Source organism: Microcaecilia unicolor, chromosome 2 (assembly GCF_901765095.1).
Source record: "Microcaecilia unicolor chromosome 2, aMicUni1.1, whole genome shotgun sequence".
NCBI classification, from domain to species: Eukaryota; Metazoa; Chordata; class Amphibia; order Gymnophiona; family Siphonopidae; genus Microcaecilia; species Microcaecilia unicolor.
This window is the reverse complement of record NC_044032.1, coordinates 75,389,055-75,410,096: the sequence shown is the minus strand read 5'-3', so window position 1 is coordinate 75,410,096 and position 21,042 is coordinate 75,389,055. Positions and strand designations below refer to the sequence as shown.

Sequence of the window (21,042 nt, the reverse complement as noted above, 5' to 3'; positions counted from 1 at the left end):
GTTGGAAAACAGTCCAATCTCCACAGTTCTTCGGAAGACAGCTCCAGAAGAAGAGGGAACCAGATTTAATGTGGCCAGAAGGGTGCAATCAGGATCATGGTTCCACAGTCTTGCTTGAGCTTCAGCAAACTCTTCCTTACTAGAGGTATGGGAGGATAAGCATACAGAAGGCCTGTCCCCCAATGTAGGAGAAAGGCCTCTGATGCTAGTTGGAAAGCGCGGGGTATAAGTGTTACAAATAAATAAATAAATAGTCTATCGTGGGCCTGACGCCTGGAACAGAACTGAGGGACCTTGTGATTGATCTGAGTGGCAAAAAGATCTGCCGAGGGGGTGCCCCATGCTCGGAAGATCTTGCGGACTACACCCATGTTCAGTGACCACTCGGGAGGTTGCATAATCCTGCTCAGCCTGTCGGCCAGACTGTTGCTTATGCCTGCCAGATAAGTAGCTTGGAGAAACATGCCATGATGCTGTGCCCAAAGCCACATCTGGACGGCTTCCTGACACAGAGGCCGAGACCCGGTGCCCCCATGCTTGTTGGTGTAGTACATGGCAACCTGATTGTCTGAATTAAGATTACTTGGTTGGACAGTCGATCTCTGAAAGCCTTTAGAGCATTCCAGATCACTCTTAATTCCAGAAGGTTCATCTGCAGACTTTTTTCCTGAAAAGACCAGGCTCCCTGAGTGTGGAGCCCATCTATATGAGCTCTCCACCACAGGAGAGATGCATCTGTCGTCAGCACTTTATCTGGCTGAGGAATTTGGAATGGTCGCCCCATGGTCAAATTGGATCGAATCGTCCATCACTGAAGAGAATTCCGAAAGCTGGCGGACAGTTGGACTACAACCTCTAGATCCCCCGCATCTTGAAACTACTGGGAAGCTAGGGTTCATTGAGCTGATCTCATATGTAGACATGCCATGGTTGTTACATGAACTGTGGAGGCCATGCGCCCCAGAAGTCTCAACATCTGCCGAGCCGAGACCTGCTGAGACGTTTGAACCATGGACATCAGGGACAGAAGGTTGTCCTCCCTTGCCTCGGGAAGATAAGTTCCAGCTGAGTGTTCAACAGGGCTCCAATGAATTCCAATTTTTGGACTGGGGTGAGATGGGACTTGGGATAATTTAAGACGAACCCCAATAGCTCTAGTACCCGAATAGTCATTCGCATGGACTCCAGAGCACCCTCCTTCGATGTGCTCTTCACCAGCCAATCGTCAAGATAAGAAAACACATGCACTCCCAGTCTGCGTAGCGACGATGCGACTACAGCTAGGCATTTTGGTAAACACTCTGGGCACAGACGCCAGGCTAAAAGGCAGTACACGATACTGAAAGTGCTGTGTTCCCAGCCGAAACTGAAGATACTTTCTGTGAGCTGGAAGTATCGAGATGTGGGTGTAAGCATCCTTTAAGTCCAGAGAGCATAGTCAATCGTTTTCCTGAATCATGGGAAAAAGGGTGACCAGGGAAGCCATCCTGAACTTTTCTAGGACTAGGAATTTGTTCAGGGCCCTTAGGTCTAGGATGGGATGCATCCCCCCTGTTTTCTTTTGCACAAGGAAGTACCTGGAATAGAATCCCAGCCCTTCTACCCTGGTGGAACGGGTTCGACCGCTTGGGCCTGTAAAAGGGCAGAGAGTTCATCTGCAAGTACCTGTTTGTGCTGGGAACTGTAAGAATGAGCTCCCGGTGGACAATTTGGAGGTTTGGATTCCAGGTTGAGGGTGTATCCAGACCGGACTATTTGAAGAACCCACTGGTCGGAGGTTATGAGAGGCCACCTTTGGTCAAAAAATATCAACCTCCACCCGACAGGCAAGGACACGTTTACTGAGGCTATGCTGAACTGGAGCCAGTCAAAAGCCCGTCCCTTTCTTTTGCTGGGGAGCCGCAGAGGCCTTAGGCGCACCCTGTTGACCAGAACGAGCGCGCTGGGGCTGAGACTGGACAGGCTGCCGAGAAGCAGGAGTGTACCTATGCCTAGCACAGGAATAGGGAGCACTCCTCTTCCCTCCACTGAACCTCCTATATGAGGAGGTAGTAGCAGAAGACGCCCAGCGGGAGAGAGAATCCATAGCATCATTGTGCTTTTTGAGCTGGTCAACAAGGTCCTCTACTTTCTCACCAAAAAGGTTATCTCCCCGGCAAGGAACATCCGCCATCCGCTGCTGGACCGAATGATCCAGGTCAGAGACATGCAGCCATGAGAGTCTGCGCATCACTATACTTTGGGCAGCGATCCTGGATGCTACATCAAAACTGTCGAACGTACATCTGGCCAGTAATTTTCGAACGCCTTCTGCTGCCTGACCACCTGACGAAAAGGCTCGACCTGCTCCGGAGGGAGTGCATCAACCAAGGTAGACAGTTGCCTCACTGAGTTCCGCAAGTGGATGCTCGTGAAGAGCTGATATGTCTGGATTTTGGCAGAGAGCATAGCGGCCTGATAAGCCTTCCTCCCAAAAAAGTCCAAGGTCCTAGATTCTCTGCCTGGGGGCGCTGAGGCATAGTCCCTAGTACTCTCGGCTCTTTTGAGGGCGGAGTCCACTACCATGGAATTGTGGGGTAACTGGGACCTCATCAACCCAGGTTCACCTTGGATCCGATACTGGGATTCAGCTTTCTTTGGGACCACGGGGTCAGACAGAGGGGCCGACCAGTTTCACATAAGGACATCCTTCAGTATCTTATGCAGAGGAACTGTCACATCCTGTTTAGGTGGAGAAGAATAATCCAGGACCTCGAGCATCTCAGCCCTGGGCTCATCCTCAACCTACACAGGGAAGAGAATAGCCGTAGCCATTTCCCAGACAAAAGAGACAAAGGACAGACTCTCCGGTGGAGATAGCCTCCTCTCTGGCGGAGGGGAAGGATCAGAAGAAATCCCAAAGGACTCATCAGAAGAAAAGTACTTGGGATCTTCCTCTGACTTTGTACTCAAAAGAACAACAGTACAGGCTGTTGATCAAAAATAGGTAAGCTAATACAATACAAAACTGAACAACAGCTCAACACAATCCAACAGGTTGTGTAGAATAGATGTGACAAAAATGGGAAATACCCTCAGAAACCAGGCCTGTTTCAAGAGAAGTCAAGTTACTCTGAAACTAATACCCCTGATATTATGACTTATTTGAATGGTTCCTGATGAAGCCCTGCTGTGGGTGAAACAAATTGGGCCCTGTTGAAAGAGAAAGAAAGTCAGCAGTTATGCTGCGGGGTAGTCAAGCCAGCATTTATAGTAATAAGTAAAAGTAGACTATGCTGTTGCTTGAAATGTTTTTGACTCAGTTATCCTAAGAATAATGTTTGAAATTTGAAATGAAACAAATAGGGAATATATACCCCATGAAAGAAATCAGATCACAGACACAAAATCTTTCTTAGATAACAGTGTATTGTTGATCAGACCTTGGCGGGAGCCTTGGTTTCTGAGGGTATTTCCCATTTTTGTCACATCTATTTCTACACAACCTGTTGGATTGTGTTGGGCTGTTGTTCAGTTTTGTATTGTATTATCTTCCTCTGACTCCCATGAGCGCTCCTGCTCAGTATCGGATAAAGCCTGTGTTAAGGTGCTTCGACACTGAACCTGCCTCGACGCTGAGGAACAATGTCCTCTATGGTGATGTCGAGAGGCCGATGCACGGTCCAACTGCGGCGAAGCTCCCTCCACCGACGTCGAAGGGGAGCCAACCTGGGTGGCAGCTGACATCGATGCCGCAGGTGGCAGCTTTTCATTAAGTTGACAGAAAACCTGTGAACGCTTCTAGAGATCTGGAGCTAGTGCTCATAAGCCAAAGTCTCTAGATCAAATCCAGGATTTTCAAATATAACCTCAAAATTCTCTTTTCTTTAGATAATGGTTATATACATTGTTCACAACCCCTTTATGCAGACTTATTCCAGGGCTCTGTCCTTTCCTGGTTCTCTTCCTACCTCTCCCTCCGCACCTTTAGTGTTCACTCTGGTGGATCCTCTTCTACTTCTATCCCTCTGCCTGTCGGCGTACCTCAGGGTTCTGTTCTTGGTCCCCTCCTCTTTTCTATCTACACTTCTTCCCTTGGTTCATTAATCTCATCCCATGGCTTTTCCTACCACCTCTATGCTGATGACTCCCAAATCTACCTTTCTACCCCTGATATCTCACCTTGCATCCAAACCAAAGTTTCAGCGTGCTTGTCTGACATTGCTGCCTGGATGTCTCAACGCCACCTGAAATTAAATATGACCAAAACCGAGCTTCTCATTTTCCCCCCCAAAACCCCCCTCCCCGCTCCCCCCGTTTTCTATTTCTGTTGATGGCTCTCTCATTCTCCCTGTCTCCTCAGCTTGAAACCTTGGGGTCATCTTTGACTCTTCTCTCTCCTTCTCTGCTCATATCCAGCAGACCGCCAAGACCTGTCGTTTCTTTCTTTACAACATCCGTAAAATCCGCCCCTTTCTTTCCGAGCACTCTACCAAAACCCTCATCCACACCCTTGTCACCTCTCGTTTAGACTACTGCAATCTGCTTCTTGCTGGCCTCCCACTTAGTCACCTCTCCCCTCTCCAGTCGGTTCAAAACTCTGCTGCCCGTCTCATCTTCCGCCAGGGTCGCTTTACTCATACTACCCCTCTCCTCAAGACCCTTCACTGGCTCCCTATCCGTTTTCGCATCCTGTTCAAACTTCTTCTACTAACCTATAAATGTATTCACTCTGCTGCTCCCCAGTATCTCTCCACACTCGTCCTTCCCTACACCCCTTCCCGTGCACTCCGCTCCATGGATAAATCCTTCTTATCTGTTCCCTTCTCCACTACTGCCAACTCCAGACTTCGCGCCTTCTGTCTCGCTGCACCCTACGCCTGGAATAAACTTCCTGAGCCCCTACGTCTTGCCCCATCCTTGGCCACCTTTAAATCTAGACTGAAAACCCACCTCTTTAACATTGCTTTTGACTCGTAACCACTCGCCTCCACCTACCCTCCTCTCTTCCTTCCCGTTCACATTAATTGATTTGATTTGCTTACTTTATTTATTTTTTTGTCTATTAGATTGTAAGCTCTTTGAGCAGGGACTGTCTTTCTTCTATGTTTGTACAGCGCTGCGTATGCCTTGTAGCGCTATAGAAATGCTAAATAGTAGTAGTAGTAGTAATTGTTATCACATGCATCTACTTATATTAACTGGATGAGAGGACTTCATGAAGCTGGACTATACCGCATACTAATTTGCAACATTTAGGTTTAAACTAGGAAACTGGCTGGCTCAACAAAAGTGGTGCAGTAAAGATCATAAACCTGATGAACATAAACCAAACTATAAAATGACTTTCTCAGAGGCACAAAACTGAAAAGAAAAATAAAAACAAAATAAAAGAAACAAAAATTGTAGTGTAAACTACACCCTACCCTAAAGAGAGATACCAAATAGGAGGAGAGAGATTAGTAAGCTCGACACAGGAGAGAGACCTTGGGGTGTTGGTGTCTGAGGGTCTGAAGGTGAAGAAACAATGCGACAAGGTGACGGCCATGGCCAGAAGGATGCTAGGCTGAATAGAGAGGGGAATAACCAGCAGAAGAAAGGAGGTGTTGGTGAGGTCCCACTTGGAGTATTGTGATCAGTTTTGGAGGCCGTACCTTGCTAAAGATGTAAAAAGACTGGAAGCGGTGCAAAGGAAAGCTACAAAAATGGTACGGGATTTGCATTGCAAACCGTACGAGAAGAGACTTGCTGACATGAACATGTGTATCTTGGAAGAAAGGAGAAACAGGGGTGACATGATACATATGTTCAAATATTTGAAAGGTATTAATCCGCAAATGAATCTTTTCCAAAGACGGGTAGGCGGTAGAACTAGAGGACATGAATTGAGGTTGATGGGGGCAGACTTAGGAGTAATGTCAGGAAGTATTTTTTTTACAGAGAGGGTGGTGGATATGTGGAATGCCCTCCCACGGGAGGTAGTGGAGATGAAAATGGTAATGGAATTCAAACATGCGTGGGATAAACACAAAGGAATCATGTTTTGAAGGAATGGATCCACAGAATCTTAGCAGAGATTAGGTGGCGACGCCAGCAATTGGGAAACAAAACCGGTACTGGGCAGACTTCTATTGTCTACGTCCTGATTGTGACTGAATAAATAGGGATGGGCTGGAGTGCAAATTTTAAGGGACTTCAATGTTAGCATCAGAACTTAGTACAAGAAGAGTGCTGGGCACACTTATACAGTCTCTGCCCTGAGAATGGCAAGGACAAATCAAACTCGGGTATACATATAAAGTATCACATACCATGTAAAATGAGTTTATCTTGGTGGGCAGACTGGCTGGACCATACAGGTCTTTATCTGCCATCATTTACTATGTTACTATATGTTACCCTATAGTTTTAAATAAATCTCTGGCTTACAGTTAAATTATTTCTCTCCTTTTACTCTAGTAATGGTAAATAATCTTGCTAAACTTTTCCTTTTTTTAGAAAAACAGCAGCACTCAAACGGATTCAAATTTGTATACATGGATTAACTGATCCATCCTGAACCCTTACGCCAAGCCCCCTCCCTGCCCATCTTCAAGTCTTTGCTTAAAGCCCACCTCTTCAATGCTGCGTTCGGCACCTAACCCTTACCGTTCAGTGAATCCAGACTGCCCCAATTTGACTGCCCCGATCGGACCGACCGTTCACTTGTCTATTAGATTGTAAGCTCTTTGAGCAGGGACTGTCTCTCTTTGTTAAATTGTACAGCGCTGCGTAACCCTAGTAGCGCTCTAGAAATGTTAAGTAGTAGTAGTAGTAGTAAATTGAGCACATTGCTTGCTGATATGTCCATATCCCACCAAATATATGCAACCTTGTATACATCATAGGCGCCGACTCCGTGGGTGCTGTGGGTACTTGAGCACCCCCAATATTTCACCCACTGGAAGTTCGTTCACCACCAGAAGTTTGTTCCCTCCCTCCCTCCTCTCATCGAGTTCCAGGCCCCCCTCCCTCCAAATTTTAAAAGTCATCTATTTTACCTCGTCGGAGTTAGGGCGGCAGCAGCGGTAAAAAGCATGCAGGCTCGGCTCGGTGCTTAGTTGTTTTCCCTTCTCTCTTTCTCAGCTCTGGTCCCGCCCTCATTTCCTGTTTCCGCAAGGGCAGGACCAGAGCTGAGAGACAGAAAAGGGAAAACAACTAAGCACCGAGCCGAGCCTGCATGCTTTTTACCACTGCTGCCGCCCTAACCCCGACGAGGTAAGATAGATGACTTTTAAAATTCGGAGGGAGGGGGCCTGGAACTCGAAGGGAGGGAGGGGAGACCCTGGAACTGGGAGGGAGGGAGGGAGGGATGATCCTGGAACTGGGAGGGAGGGGGGACCCTGGAACTTGGAGGGACTGGAACTGGATGGGAGGGAAGGGGGCCTGGAACTCAGAGGGAGGTGGAGGGGGGACGAGGGAGGGGGACGAGGGGGAGGGGGACGAGGGGGAGTGGGAGAGGGTGGGGGGAATGCACCACCTGTAAAAAAAATAAATATTCAGCACCCCCAATCATTTTGAAAAGTTGGCTCCTAAGGTATGCATCAGTTACAGAATAGCACCTAGCAATTATAACTGAAAATGCCAATTAGTGGTGCCTATCACACATACAAATGTTAGTATTCAATAATATATGTATGCTTTTGGTGCCTAGGCGCCAGCTTATAAAATTGCCATGATATATTTGGACATATACTGTACAACTTCAGCATACCTACACTGTTGCGACTTTAAGGCCAATGTATTAAAAGGATAAAATCCGTGCAAGGCCATTTCGCATGAAATGCAAATGACTCCTGTGAAGATTTTGTAGAAATAAGGTTTGCAGGAAATCGTCAATATTTTTGCAAAAACTACCTATGCCTCCTTGAGAAGTAGTTATATGTTGCAGAAAATCAAAAAATTGGGCAGTTTTGTACATGTAAATTAGCTACAGCAAAATGGTTAATGAGCAAATTTGTATGGTTTTTCAGCTCATGAACAATTTTGCATAATTTCCACAAATACATTCTTAATCATACACAAACACCCCAAATAGCGCAACACAGAAATTCATAAATATAATTACATGGCTATTTGGTGTTTGTGCACATATCATCCTGTTTGAGAACCACTTCTTAATTTAGCACATCACACTCTTTGCAACAGAAATCGATAATTAAATACATTGACCTTCAACATCCATTTCCAAACGTATACATTTTAAATACTGAAATAACATTGGATAACACTTAAATGCCATTTTAGTATTAACATACACCTTATTTTTAATCAAGAAATCATGGAGTAAAGATAAACATTCATCTCAGTATGAAAATCTATAATATTAATTTTGTCTATATTCAATACGCTACCTCTGGCTCCTGTTGGGATCATAGTACACTTTAGCCAATCCATTTCCTGTGCCGACCATGATCTGATTCAGTTTAGGATGCCATAAGCAACGCACAACACTCTGAAAAAAAAATCCATGCCTCATTATTACTCTGTTTAAAAAAAAAATTAATCTTTATAACAGCCACAGAATGCAACAACACGCTAAAAAGCATTACAACATATTGGTTTTAAATTTTCACACCACCACCACCCCTTGCCCCAGTCACAGAATACAAAACAATTGGATCAGACTGCACATGTTGAGTCTTCATGGTGATCTGAACCCACAATCATAATTATCCCAAACTGTGTCACCCTCCCTCCTCCTCAAAAAAGCAAGTACTTCAAGTTACAGGTTCAACAAGTAGCTACAAGTGCAATGTGGCAAACGATCCCACACCAGGGACCAAATTTGTTGAAAGGTTTTCCAGGACCTAGGAGCCCTCCATTCAACATCCAATTTTTCCATCTTCATGAGATGAAAAACTTCAAGCAGTCACTGGCTGGGCGGCAGCCTGTCTCCAGCACATCAAAATAAACTTTTGAGCCAGAAAATAGGCCTTGTGTAAAACAAAATTAGGATCTGATCTGAGGCCCAAAGAGACAAAGTTCAAGAGCAACTGAATGTCCACTTGGAGCAGCAGTCACCTACCCAAAATCATAGACAGACAAGTGAGTACTCATGACCAAAAAGGTTTTATCAAAGAACATGTCCAAAAGAAATGCAACATCATCACTGGCTCAGTCCTTTATCATGGGCACTCGGCCGCGTCTGTAAGATGAGCCAAATATGCCTGATGAAGAGAAATATACAGACGAAGCAGAAACTTATACTGTTATTCTTGAAAGAATACAGAATGGGTAAGACACTTCAAGTGTTTCATGAGCAACCAAAGAAAATTCTGATTCCAAACACCAACCAGAGCATCATAATCCCAAAGAGGTGCCAGGATACGTAAACTAAGCTGATAAAAATGGTATGGGATTTGCATTGCAAAACGTACGAGGAGAAACTTGCTGACCTGAACATGTATACCTTGGAGGAAAGGAGAAACAGGGGTGATGTGATACAGGCGTTCAAATATTTGAAAGGTATTAATCTGCAAACCTTTTCCGGAGACCGGAAGGAAGTAGAACTAGAGGACATGAATTGAGGTTGTAGGGGGGCAGACTCAGGAGTAATATTAGGAAGTATTTTTTCACAGAGAGGGTGGTGGATATGTGGAATGCCCTCCCGCAGGAGGTGATGGAGATGAAAATGGTAATGAAATTCAAACATGCATGGGATAAACACAAAGGAATCCTGTTTAGAAGGAATGGATCCACGGAATCTTAGCGGAGATTGGGTGGCGACGCCGGTAATTGGGAAGCAAAACCAGTGCTGGGCAGACTTCTTCAGTCTACGCCCTGATCGTGACTTAACAGATATGGATGGTCTTGAGTTTAAATTTTAAGGGGCTTCGACATTAGCTTCAGAACTTTTAGTACAAGAAGAGTGCTGGGCAGATTTCTAGGGTCTGTGCCCTGAGAATGGCAAGGACAAATCAAACTTCAGTATAAAGTATCACATACCATGTAAAATGAGTTTATCTTGCTGGGCAGACTGGATGGACCGTACAGGTCTTTATCTGGCATCATTTCCTATGTTACTACAGAAATGAATAGTAGTAGTTGTAGAATTGCCCATTTATTCGAAGTGCAGTTGCACTATGAAGTGATACAAGGGTATTATAACATTCTCATCTTTGATTTCCATTCCTTTCCTAATAATTCCTAACATTCTATTTGCTTTCTTAGCCACTGCGGCACACTGAGCAGACGGTTTCACCGTATCATCAACAATGACACCTAGATCTTTTTTCCGGGTGGTGACTCCTGTTGTTAAAATTGTTCATAGTACCTGAAGATTGGAGAGTGACCAATGTGACGCAGATTTTTAAAAAGGGTTCTAGGGGTGATCCAGGAAATCATAGATCGGTAAGCCTCACGTCAGTGCTGGGCAAAATAACGGAAACTATTATAAAGAATAAAATTATAGAACACATAGACAAACACGGTTTAATGGGACAGAGTTAGCATGGGTTCAGCCAAGGGAAGTCTTGCCTCAACAATTTGCTTCATTTCTTTGAAGGCGTGAATAAACATGTGGATAAAGGTGAACCGGTTGATGTAGTGTACCTAGATTTACAGAAAGCTTTTGATAAAGTTCCTCATGAGAGACTCCTGAGAAAATTAAAGATTCATGGGATAGGAGGCAAGGTTCTGGTGTGGATTAGGAATTGGTTATTGGACAGAAAACAGAGGGTAGGGTTAAATGGTCATTTTTCTCAATGGAGAAGGGTGAACAGTGGAGTGCTGCAGGGATCTGTACCGGGACCAGTACTATTTAACATATTTATAAATGATATGGGAATCGGAATTACGAGTGAGGTAATCAAATCTGCAGATGATACAAAACTATTCAAGGTTGTTAAAACACATGCGGACTGTGAAATATTGCCAGAAGTCCTTAGGAAATTGGAAGACTGGGCATCCAAATGGCAGATGAAATTTGATGTGATGATGCATATCGGAAACAATAATCTGAATCATACTTACCTGACGCTAGGGTCCACTTTGGGGGTCAGCGCTCAAGAAAAAGAGCTGGGTGTTGTAGAAAATATGCTGAAATATTCTTCTCAGTGTGTGTCAGTGGCCAAAAAAGAAATTGGATGCTAGGAATTATTAGGAAAGGGATGGTGAAAAAGACTGAAAACACTATAATGCTTTTGCATCGCTCCATGGTGCGTCTGAAACCTTGAATATTGCGTTCAGTTCTGGTCACTGTATCTCAATAAACATAAAGCTGAATTAGAAAAGGTTCAAAGAAGAGTGACCAAAACGATAAAGGGGATGGAACTCCTCTAGTATGAGGAAAGACTAAAGCTCTTCAGCTTGGAAAAGAGACGAATGAGGGGAGATATGACTGAGGGCTACAAAATCCTGAGTGGTATAAAATGAGTAGAAGTAAATCAATTTTTTACTCGTTCCAAAAATACAAAGACTAGGGGGCACTCGAGGAAGTTACATGGAAATATTTTTAAAACAAATAAAAGGAAGTATTTTTTCACTCAACGAATAGTTAAGCTCTGGAACTCTTTGCCGGAGGATATGGTAACAGCAGTTAGCATATCTGGGTTTAAAAAAGGTGTGGACAAATTCCTAGAGGAAAAGTCCATAGTCTGCTATTGAGGCAGACGTGGGAAGCAACTGCTTTCCCTGAAACTGGTAGTATGGAGTGTTGCTACGATTTGGGTTTCTGCCAGGTACTTGTGACTTGGCTTGGCCACTATTTGGTAAACAGGATACTGGGCTAGATGGACCACTGGTCTGACCCAGTATGGGTACTCTTATGTTCTTATGTGGGTGAATAAGGACACATATCATCAGAAAAAGCCATACATTTCACCACTTCATCCCCAATAGTGAGGCCAAAACCACATAACCACAGGGTCTGCCTGCAATGCAATCAAGAGAGGCTCCAAAGTAAGAACAAATAACAGCGGTGACAAAGGGCACCCCTGATGAGTGCCCCATGCCAAAGAAAAGTAATCAGAAAGCTCCCCCATTGACCAGCATTGCCGACATAGGGCTCGTATATAAGATTTTTATCATATCTAAAAAAGGATCTCCCAAACCATATTTGTCCAATAAAAGAAACAAATAGTCCCAATGCACACAATCAAATGCAGGGGCATTACCAGTAGCACAGTACCCCATAACTGCCATGTCCTTACAGACATTCCAAACTGCCAGTAGGGACTGCACAAAGCCCACCTGATCCTGATGGATAAGATCTGGAAGCAGGCCTGCAACATGAGTGGAGCGGTTTGCAGAGATTAGAAGGGAGTGCATGGTCATACCTTTATCTATGTGACTTCTAGAAGCTTTTTTCGCTGCTTTAGAATCAAACTGAGTGTTACTATATTTTACAATCAACAGTGTTTATAAAGACCTCCGGTTTACCTTTTTGGTAGCTATCTATGCTTTATGCTTGTATCCCTGTAAAACTCCTGAGGCAGGCACTAGCCAAAACACAGTGCCGTGTGAAGTCTCTTATGGAAGAAGGGTGTTTGATAAGCCTATACAAGCCCAGTAAAGTAGGATCACGGCCAGGCTTAGGTAAAACCACTATAACAGATCGATTTGCATGGGCTGGAAAAGCTGTGGCTTCACAGACCCGTCCAAAATACGCCTCCAAAGGAAGAGAAGCATGGTCCTGCATAACTTTATAAAATTTGGTACTCAGGGCTGGGGGTCTTAGACAAGGGGGTCTGCTTTATAGCATGAAGGATCTCCCAAGCCAAAATTAGGTCATGCAACAATTCATCATTTTGGGGGTGGACCCGAGCCAGAACCAATGAAGACAGGACTGAACATCTCTAACAGACACCGGAGACTGCTGGTAAAATCTAGCAAAATGTTGGGACAACAAAGACGTCAATTGGTCAGTTTTAGAAACAAACTGACCCTGATGATGTATACCCTGACAAAACCTAGGGACATCCCAGGGATGGACTAAATGAGCGAACTTCCTGTATGATTCCCATAACGGTAAAGTTTATGCTTATAGTATACATACGATTTTACCACCTTCTCATGAATATGGGCATTAAGGGCCATCCTAGCAACTTCTAAACTGTCTTTAGTCACAGGTCACAGGAGGATACAAAATCCACTCCTGCATGCAACAGTCCACCTGACGCTCAAAACAGCCTTCGCTATTTCCTAAGATAATATGGGGTCGGAGGCATGCTGATTATTGTCTGCTAAATATTGTTGCAACTTCTGAATAAGGTAGGTGTGAAAATGGGAATCCCAATACAGATGGGACGGAAAACGCCAAACCCGCTCGTCCAGGACTCCCTGCAAATCCACTCAAATTAAAGAATGACCAGAAAGCACTGGAAGGTCGGTCTATGGCAACATCAATAACCCTATGAAAATGAGGGGATATCACAAAAATATAATCTATGAGGGACATGGTCGAGTGTGCCCAGGCAAAATGGGTAAAATCTTTGTCTAGATGGTGAAAAATCCGCCAGGGATCTACCAAATATAATATTTTGCAAAAATGTTGTAGACCCTGACTTGGTCTAAAGTCTACATGGTCCCCTTCCTTCCCCCCCCCCCCCCCCTCCAAATCAATCCACAGACGGATCCATTGCAATATTAAAACCCCCCCAATATCAAAAGGGGCAAGTGCAGATAAGGTGCAACAATGTTAATCAACGCCTGAAAAAAGGAAAGGGCAAAAACATTTGTGGAATAAACATTGAGTAAGATCAACTCAATATTCTGAAGTCAGGTGGACCAACTCATATCTACCCTCCCACCGCACAAGCAACCTACGAAGTTGATGAGACAAATTTACTGATCAAAAGCACTACCCCTGCACTGTGAGTGGTGCTGGCGGAATACTGTACTGCTTCCACCCAACCACGCTGCAACTTCTGATGTTCCTCATTGCTAAGATGGGTTTCCTGAAGGCAAGCAAAAATTTTTGATCTCTTGATGGGTGAGTAAATCCCCGCCACATTCCAAGAACAAACTCTCAAGGAGGATCCGACAACAAAAATCATAATATGCATAGTAGAAAGGGAAACCAAATTAGCCTGGGTATCCCGGTGCCAAGCCCCCACCATGTTTACCCCTCCACACCATAAGCCACTGAAAACCATACCACACTCACAGTCATCCAGCTAAACAAACCTAAAGTATTTCCCCCAACCCCACATCCACCCTACTACCCACCAACTGTCAAAATACAGAACAAGGCCAAACTGAAAACAAAAAAACACCTATTAAAGAAGCAATATAACAAAGGTGTATCCACTGAAAAAGTTCCCAGAAAATGTCCACCAACTGTTCAATCATCCTTCCTTATCAGCACATAGCATTTGACATGCAGTTCTTCATGCTATTTCCTATCACCTTCAGTTGGATTCTTCTTCCATTCTTGGCCCTTGATTAAAACTAAGAAAGACTCTTGGTACAATCATAACCTCCTATTATCAAAAAGACAGCTGAGACATGACGAATACAAATGGAAAAAAAACACCATACCAGTTCTTCACTAAGGAAATATAGGATGTTAGCTTAGTCCTATAATAAGGGTATTCTAGAAACCACACTGAAATACTACTGTGGTCAAATTTCTAGAGCATTGCACTCAGCAAAGATATTCAACCAATGACAGTCAGCATTTTTGTCTGATATCAGCTTTATGCACAGATATTTAATGCCAAGCCATGTCCAGGCATCAGCATTGTATATCTGGGCATTCGTGACTAGATGAAACATAGCCAGTTAAGTGCAATATTCAGCACTTAACTGTCTATGATGACTCACATAATGAGAGGGCTGTGTTTTATGCAGTCCTATCCTAGCTGGTTAAGTGCTGAATATTGGCACTTAATCGGCTAAGTGCTGACTCTACCCTCAGAACGCCCACAAAATTGCCAGTTTCGGCTTGGGCACTAACTGGACATTTCCAGCATCACTATTCAGTTAAATGCTGCTGAATATGCTTGGTTTGCCCTGGGAAAGCAATTTAAATGGCTGCTCTTGGTCCCTCAGCTATATGGTAAGCCATATTGTAGAAAATTTTAGCATCATATCTATGTTAGTTGAATTTTGTAATGCATGCTTATTAGGTATATCATTAGTATTATGCTAACATTGCATTGTATCTCTGAATTCCAGTGCCGTTAAATGTGTATATTTTTGATACTGTTTCACAGTAGTTCTATTATTAGGTTTCAATTTACTGTTTTCAACTTTACCTCATTTATTGTATTTATGTTTATTCTTGGTTATTTTACTATTGTTATGCTGTTAACAAAATTGTAAGTTTTATGTTAAACTGTACCTTAGGTGAATCTCTTCATAAAGGCGGTTAATAAATTCCAATAAATAAATAAACAAGTCCCCTTCCTCAATACGCTCCGGGATGCCCACCAAGTGCATTTGGTCTATCTACTTATTTCTATGCGGACGATATTCTCTATCCAACTGACATCCTCTCTTTTTTGATTTCTCCCCTCCAAGCCTGTTTAGATTGTATCACTACCTGACTCTTTGAACACCAGCTAGTTCTTAATGCTGTCGAGAATGTGGCCTGTTGGTTCTCCAGTTCCGCAATCCCCCCCCCCCCCCCCCCCCCCACCTCCTATTTCCCTCTTTGGAAAAGTGATCTCTTCGTTTCACATTTTTGTTATCTGGAAGTAATCCTGGACTCCTCTCCATTATTTTTGCCACACATTTCACACTTGTTCAAGCTTTGTGCTTCTTTACCTTTCGGTAGTTACAGACTATTCGTCATTGCCTCGACCATGACAGTTTTCACGCACATCTTTCTTTTTTCACTTCACATCTTGACTACTGTAATGTCATTTATTCAAGCCTACCTTGGTCTGCTCTTAAGAAGTTACAGACTTTACAAAACACGGTCATTAGACTATTATGCCACACTCACCATTCTGATCACACATCCCCTCTATTAAATTACTTAATACATATATGTGGTCATGCTGTTTTATTAAAGCCCTTTTCTGTGTGTAAATGCAGAAAAGCATTAAAAATAACCTCCCAACCCCCAGTGGAATATCGGATCATTTATAATGTCACCCTGCTGATATTTAAGGTTTTTAGGCTAGGCACCCCAATTATCTCTCCCACCTTACTATCCCCTACTCCCTTGCCAGAGTCCTCCGCTCCTTAAACAACTACCATCTTGTTTTATGTGTCAACATTTTTTATTGATGATTTCACCTGGTAACACATCCATTAGAGTACATACATAAGTTGTAAAACTGTCGGTCTTATGTACATTAATCTTAAGTTGCTATCATCAGTTTTTGTTTTTGTAGCAGTACCCTCTCTTATCCCCCCTCCCCCCTTATTACCTTCACTTTTGCCATGCACACTGAAAGAAACAATAGTCAGCATGTTACATTAACCTCAAACCGTAATTTCCAATAGTAACACCTTACGTTATTCCGTGATTGAACCCCTTGTTACTATTATTCCCCCCTCCCCTCCCATTCATCCCCTTCCCCCCTTCTTTTTAAATACTCCATGCTCATTCGTAATCCCTTCATGGTCTAGTCATAGCCATCCTCTTCATTTTCCTATATTTAATGTGTCGGTAAAGGTACACTGCCTTATTGGTGCTTCTTAAAGCTCTACGTACCATTATCCTCTCTGTCTATTATATTCCCTGTCCAGACTCACCCCCCCCCCCCAAAGATACCCTGAGACTCCAAACAACTACCATCTTGTTTTAACAAGCCCTAAATTTGCCAACTAGAGACAACTAGACACTATGTTATTTTTCTTCCTTTCTCCTCACACTTGGAATTCTCTGCCCCTTGCCCCACATAGTGATCTGTCTCTTAAGAGTTTTAAGGCTAACTTGAAAGCTTGGCTTCTCAGACAAGTCTTTGGAGATGAGTGCTGACTAGAGGCTGCTACCAGCTAGTTGGGTAGAGCCCCCCCCCCCCCCCCCCCCCCCCCGTTCTAGACTGTGTGCCTCTCTTTGAATGATGGTACCTCTTCTCTCTTTCTTTGTGTAATACTTTCTCTTTCCTATTATCATTTGCAGTTCTTTTCTTTTTCCATATGTTTTTTAAGCTTTATACACCGCTCTGCTCTGCTTTGGCAGCTAGAGCGGTTAAGCAACCAATAAACTATAACTATAAACTACTGCGCCTAGCCCAATTTTCCAAATCTTCAGCTTTGTCAGTAAGGGCCTGTAATTGCTTAACCAGAGTACTTTGCTTGGTCTCCAACTGTTGCAGGGAGTCCTGCACCACTCCAGTCCACTGCTGCACCTAATCCATCTCCAGGCCCATACTGTCTATGCTCTCATGGCATTATCAATTTTATCAAAAAACTGTTGCAATTTTTCTCTCCTAGTCCATACACATCAGACCCCGCGTGTGCTTTAGACTGCATTCTCCCATGAGAACTGCTGGCTCCTTTTAAGACAGCTTTGGATGAGGGCTCCTTTCACAGTTTCCCAGTTTAGCTCCTGAGAGCGTGAGAAACATGAGTTGAGCTAGATTTGCTGCCAAGCCCAATTTAATAAAATCCAAATAGATTTGTGAGAGAATCTGCATTAAAAGTACCTGCCGTGGACCCCTAAAATCAAGTGAATGTCCTTAATGCTAATATAGCTTTGACAGTTTGATGAATCTGCATCAGAATATACATATTCTGTGAAATCTGCCAAACTAAATAGCTGAATCAATAAACCTCTTCTAAAGCTATACTGTACCAGTTTGCAAACTTAAAATTTTTTTTACGCATCTCTACTAATGAATGGGCATTATCAGAAGCACCTTGAAAAATTCACACTGAAGCAAAATTCAAAGTGAAAAGTAGAGAAGTAAAGGTGGCTGTTTTGTTTATTAATATTACATGTGTTTAACCAACCCTTTTAAACTTTATACTGTAACTAATGTGATTCACCACTTTTTAGTGTCAAGTAACTACATCTTACAGCAGGGCACTGGACAGCAGCCAACAATAACAAATCCTGAGACAGCATGGCTCACAGACTGATGTGAACTGCTACACTGCTAACTTGTCAAACATGCATTCTGCACTTAAAAACAATATGGCACAAGCTTCAAAACAGACATAAGAAATTGTCATAAATCACAAACCATCAATCTTCAAAAACAGTAAAACCTACCCATGAAGTATCTTGCTTAAAACTGGGGAAAATGTAGTCTCAGAAATAAAATAACCGATACATACTGATGGAAAAAGTTACTGTAAACATGAAAAGTAAATAGCTAAAACTCTTGCAATTATGTATTTCCAAGTCAGCTAAAACCGATAAAGATGTTCAATGAATCAATATCAATGCTTCCCCCTTTTGGGAGGGGGGGTATTTTTAATGCTTTTCTGCATTTACACACAGAAAAGGGCTTTAATAAAACAGCATGACCACATATATGTGTTAATAAGTTAAGAAGTATGCCTATGGAAAAGTGTGCTCCTACTTTTGTATGATTCATGTGTAGGCATTCCTTGTAGTTTGGATAAAGCAAAGGAACAGTTGTGATGTAACACATCTATTTTATAAAACATGTATTTATATGTGTAGAATCCATGTAAAAATTTGAACCTCCTTTGGAGCAGGTGTAAATTTATGTGTTGTCATTTGTGTGCTATTGAGTCTGGATCCAGGAACCCATTTTCTACAGTGGCGAACCTAGGGTAGTTGACACCCGGGGCCGGTCATTTTTTAACACCCCCCCCCCCCTTCCAAAATCTATTACTAGGCATGCCGAGAATACAAAACACTCAGGACCTATAGAGCAATTCTAGCATACCAAAAGCAGTAATTTCTACAAGTCACACAAGGAAAAGGAAAGCATCTTAAACACTACAGTGAGCGCTAGAACATCAATTCACCTATTGTAAAACGAAACCAGGCAGAATAACACAGATCGTCCATCTTGCACAGTCAATGCCAACTGAAAGCCATGTCTTTTTCACAAACACAGATACACCCTAATCCACTATAGAATAAGCAATAATAAACTTTCTATTTAGACAAAAATTAAACTGAACCCCCAAGATGCCAGACTCTGCATACAATGCAACACCACAGAAACAGAAAATGTCCCCTAGTACTGTGCAAAACATAAAGACAGCAGATGCAAATTTGAAAAAACTAACAAGTACCAATCACCACTTTACAAATTAACAAATAGAAATAAAACAAATATAGAAAACTAGTATAAAAGGCCCGTTTCGGTAGGCAATGAAACGGGCGCTAGCAAGGTAATCCCCCCCCCCCCCCTGCAGCGTCCTTCCTGTCTCCCCTGCCCCCTCTGCAGCCACCCATCTGGTCTCAGGATCCCCTCCCCACCAACCCTCCTCTGCCCCTGCAGCCATGCATGTCCAGCGACTCTCCTCTCCCCCTGCCCCCCCTGCAGCCACCCATGTCCAGGAACCCTCCTCTCCCCCTGCAGCTACCCATGTCCAGCGACCCTCCTCTTCCCTGCCCCCCCTGCAGTGTCCCTTCTGTCTCTCCTGCCCTCCCCTGCAGCAACCCATCTGGTCTCAGGATCCCCCCCCCACCTCCCTCTTCCCTGCCCCCCCTGCAGCCATCCATGTCCAGCAACCCTCCTCTTCCCCTGCAGCCACCCATGTCCAGCGACCCTCCCCTCCCCCCCCTCGGCGCATCACCCAAACCCCTACCCCCCCATCGCATCACCCAAGCCCCTACCCCCCCAGGGCACATCAACCCCCTTGCCACCCGCAGCTGCCAATACTAACGCTGTCCGGCCGCTGCTGCGTCTCCTGTTGAGCAGCAGCGGCTGGTACAAAAAGAAAAAAGCCAAAAAAAGATTTTAAACGTGAAACACGGCTTCGTAGACAGCCATGTGGCATTGGCTGTCATCTCTGCATCCGCTCCTCCTCTCCCCTCTGACGTCGCTGCGCTCCTCCGGGGTCTTCCTGCAGGGGCAGTGACGTGGAGGGGAGAGGAGGAGCGGCTGCAGTGACGACAGCCAATGCCAGATGGCTGTCTACGGAGCCGCGTTTCAGGTTAAAAATCTTTTTTTGGCTTTTTTCTTTTTGTACCGGCTGCTGCTGCTCCACAGGAGAAGCAGCAGCGGCCGGACAGCATTAGTATTGGCAGCTGCGGGTGGCGAGGGAGTTGATGTGCCCGAGAGGGGGGGGAGGGGCTTTGGTGATGCCCCAGGGGGAGGGGCTTGGGTGCTGCGTCGAGGGGGGGTAGGGGCTTGGGTGCTGCGCCGAGGCGGAGGGGCTTGGGTGTTGTGCCGATGGGGGGCACTGAGAGTTGATTGATAGGCAGGGGGAGGAGTAGGGAAACACGCTCCGCGTGTTTCCCTACTCCTCCCCCTGCCTGGCTCGCGGTTTTGCAGGGCAGGGGCTTGGGTGTTGTGGTGAGGGGGGGGGGGGGGGGCACTGACAGCTATTTCCCAGGCAGGGGTAGGAGTAGGGAAACACTACTCTTCCCCTTGCCTTGGAATCAGCTGTCAGTTACATCACCTATGTCAGTGCATTCTAAACTGCCTAGCAGACCACCTCTGAGGGAGCCACGGTCCCAGGCACATTAGAACATTGGCGGTGAGCATTATTATATAGGATAAAATAATACCATTTTATTAGACTATACAGTTAGCTTTCAGAGGCCAAAACATCCTTCCTCAGGTCAATACAGTATAGTGCTGTTACAGTATCCTATCCTGACCTGAGGAAGGGGGTTTTGTTCTCCGAAAGTTAGTCAAAATGTATTAAAATTAGTCCAATAAACAGATTACCTTGTTTACATGTTCTATTATAAACATTTATTAACACAGCTACAATACTACTTTATCCTAAAGCAAAAAAAATAAAAATATATATTTTATTTACAGTTTGTTGTCTCTGGTTTCTGCTTTCCTCATCTGCTTTTCACTGTCTTCCGTCCATCCAGCATCTGTCTTTGTTCTCTCTCTGCCATCCAGTTTCTGCCCTCTCTGCTGTCCCCTCCATCCAATCTGCCCTCTCTCCCTGCTCCTTCCATCTACATCTGCCCTCTATCTCTGCCCCTTCCATCCACCATCTGCCCCTGTCTGCCCT

At 44.2% G+C, this 21,042-nt stretch overlaps 1 protein-coding gene across 2 annotated transcripts in view; it reads right to left on the bottom strand.

Moving 5' to 3' along the window:
* WDR70 (WD repeat domain 70) overlaps positions 1-21,042 on the bottom strand; it is a 596,086-nt gene that overhangs the window by 59,743 nt on the left and 515,301 nt on the right. For both annotated transcript variants that reach the window (XM_030193048.1, XM_030193049.1), the window contains exon 14: positions 8,373-8,473. In XM_030193048.1, coding sequence (XP_030048908.1) covers positions 8,373-8,473 — 101 coding nt within the window. The remainder of the gene's footprint in view (positions 1-8,372; positions 8,474-21,042) is intronic.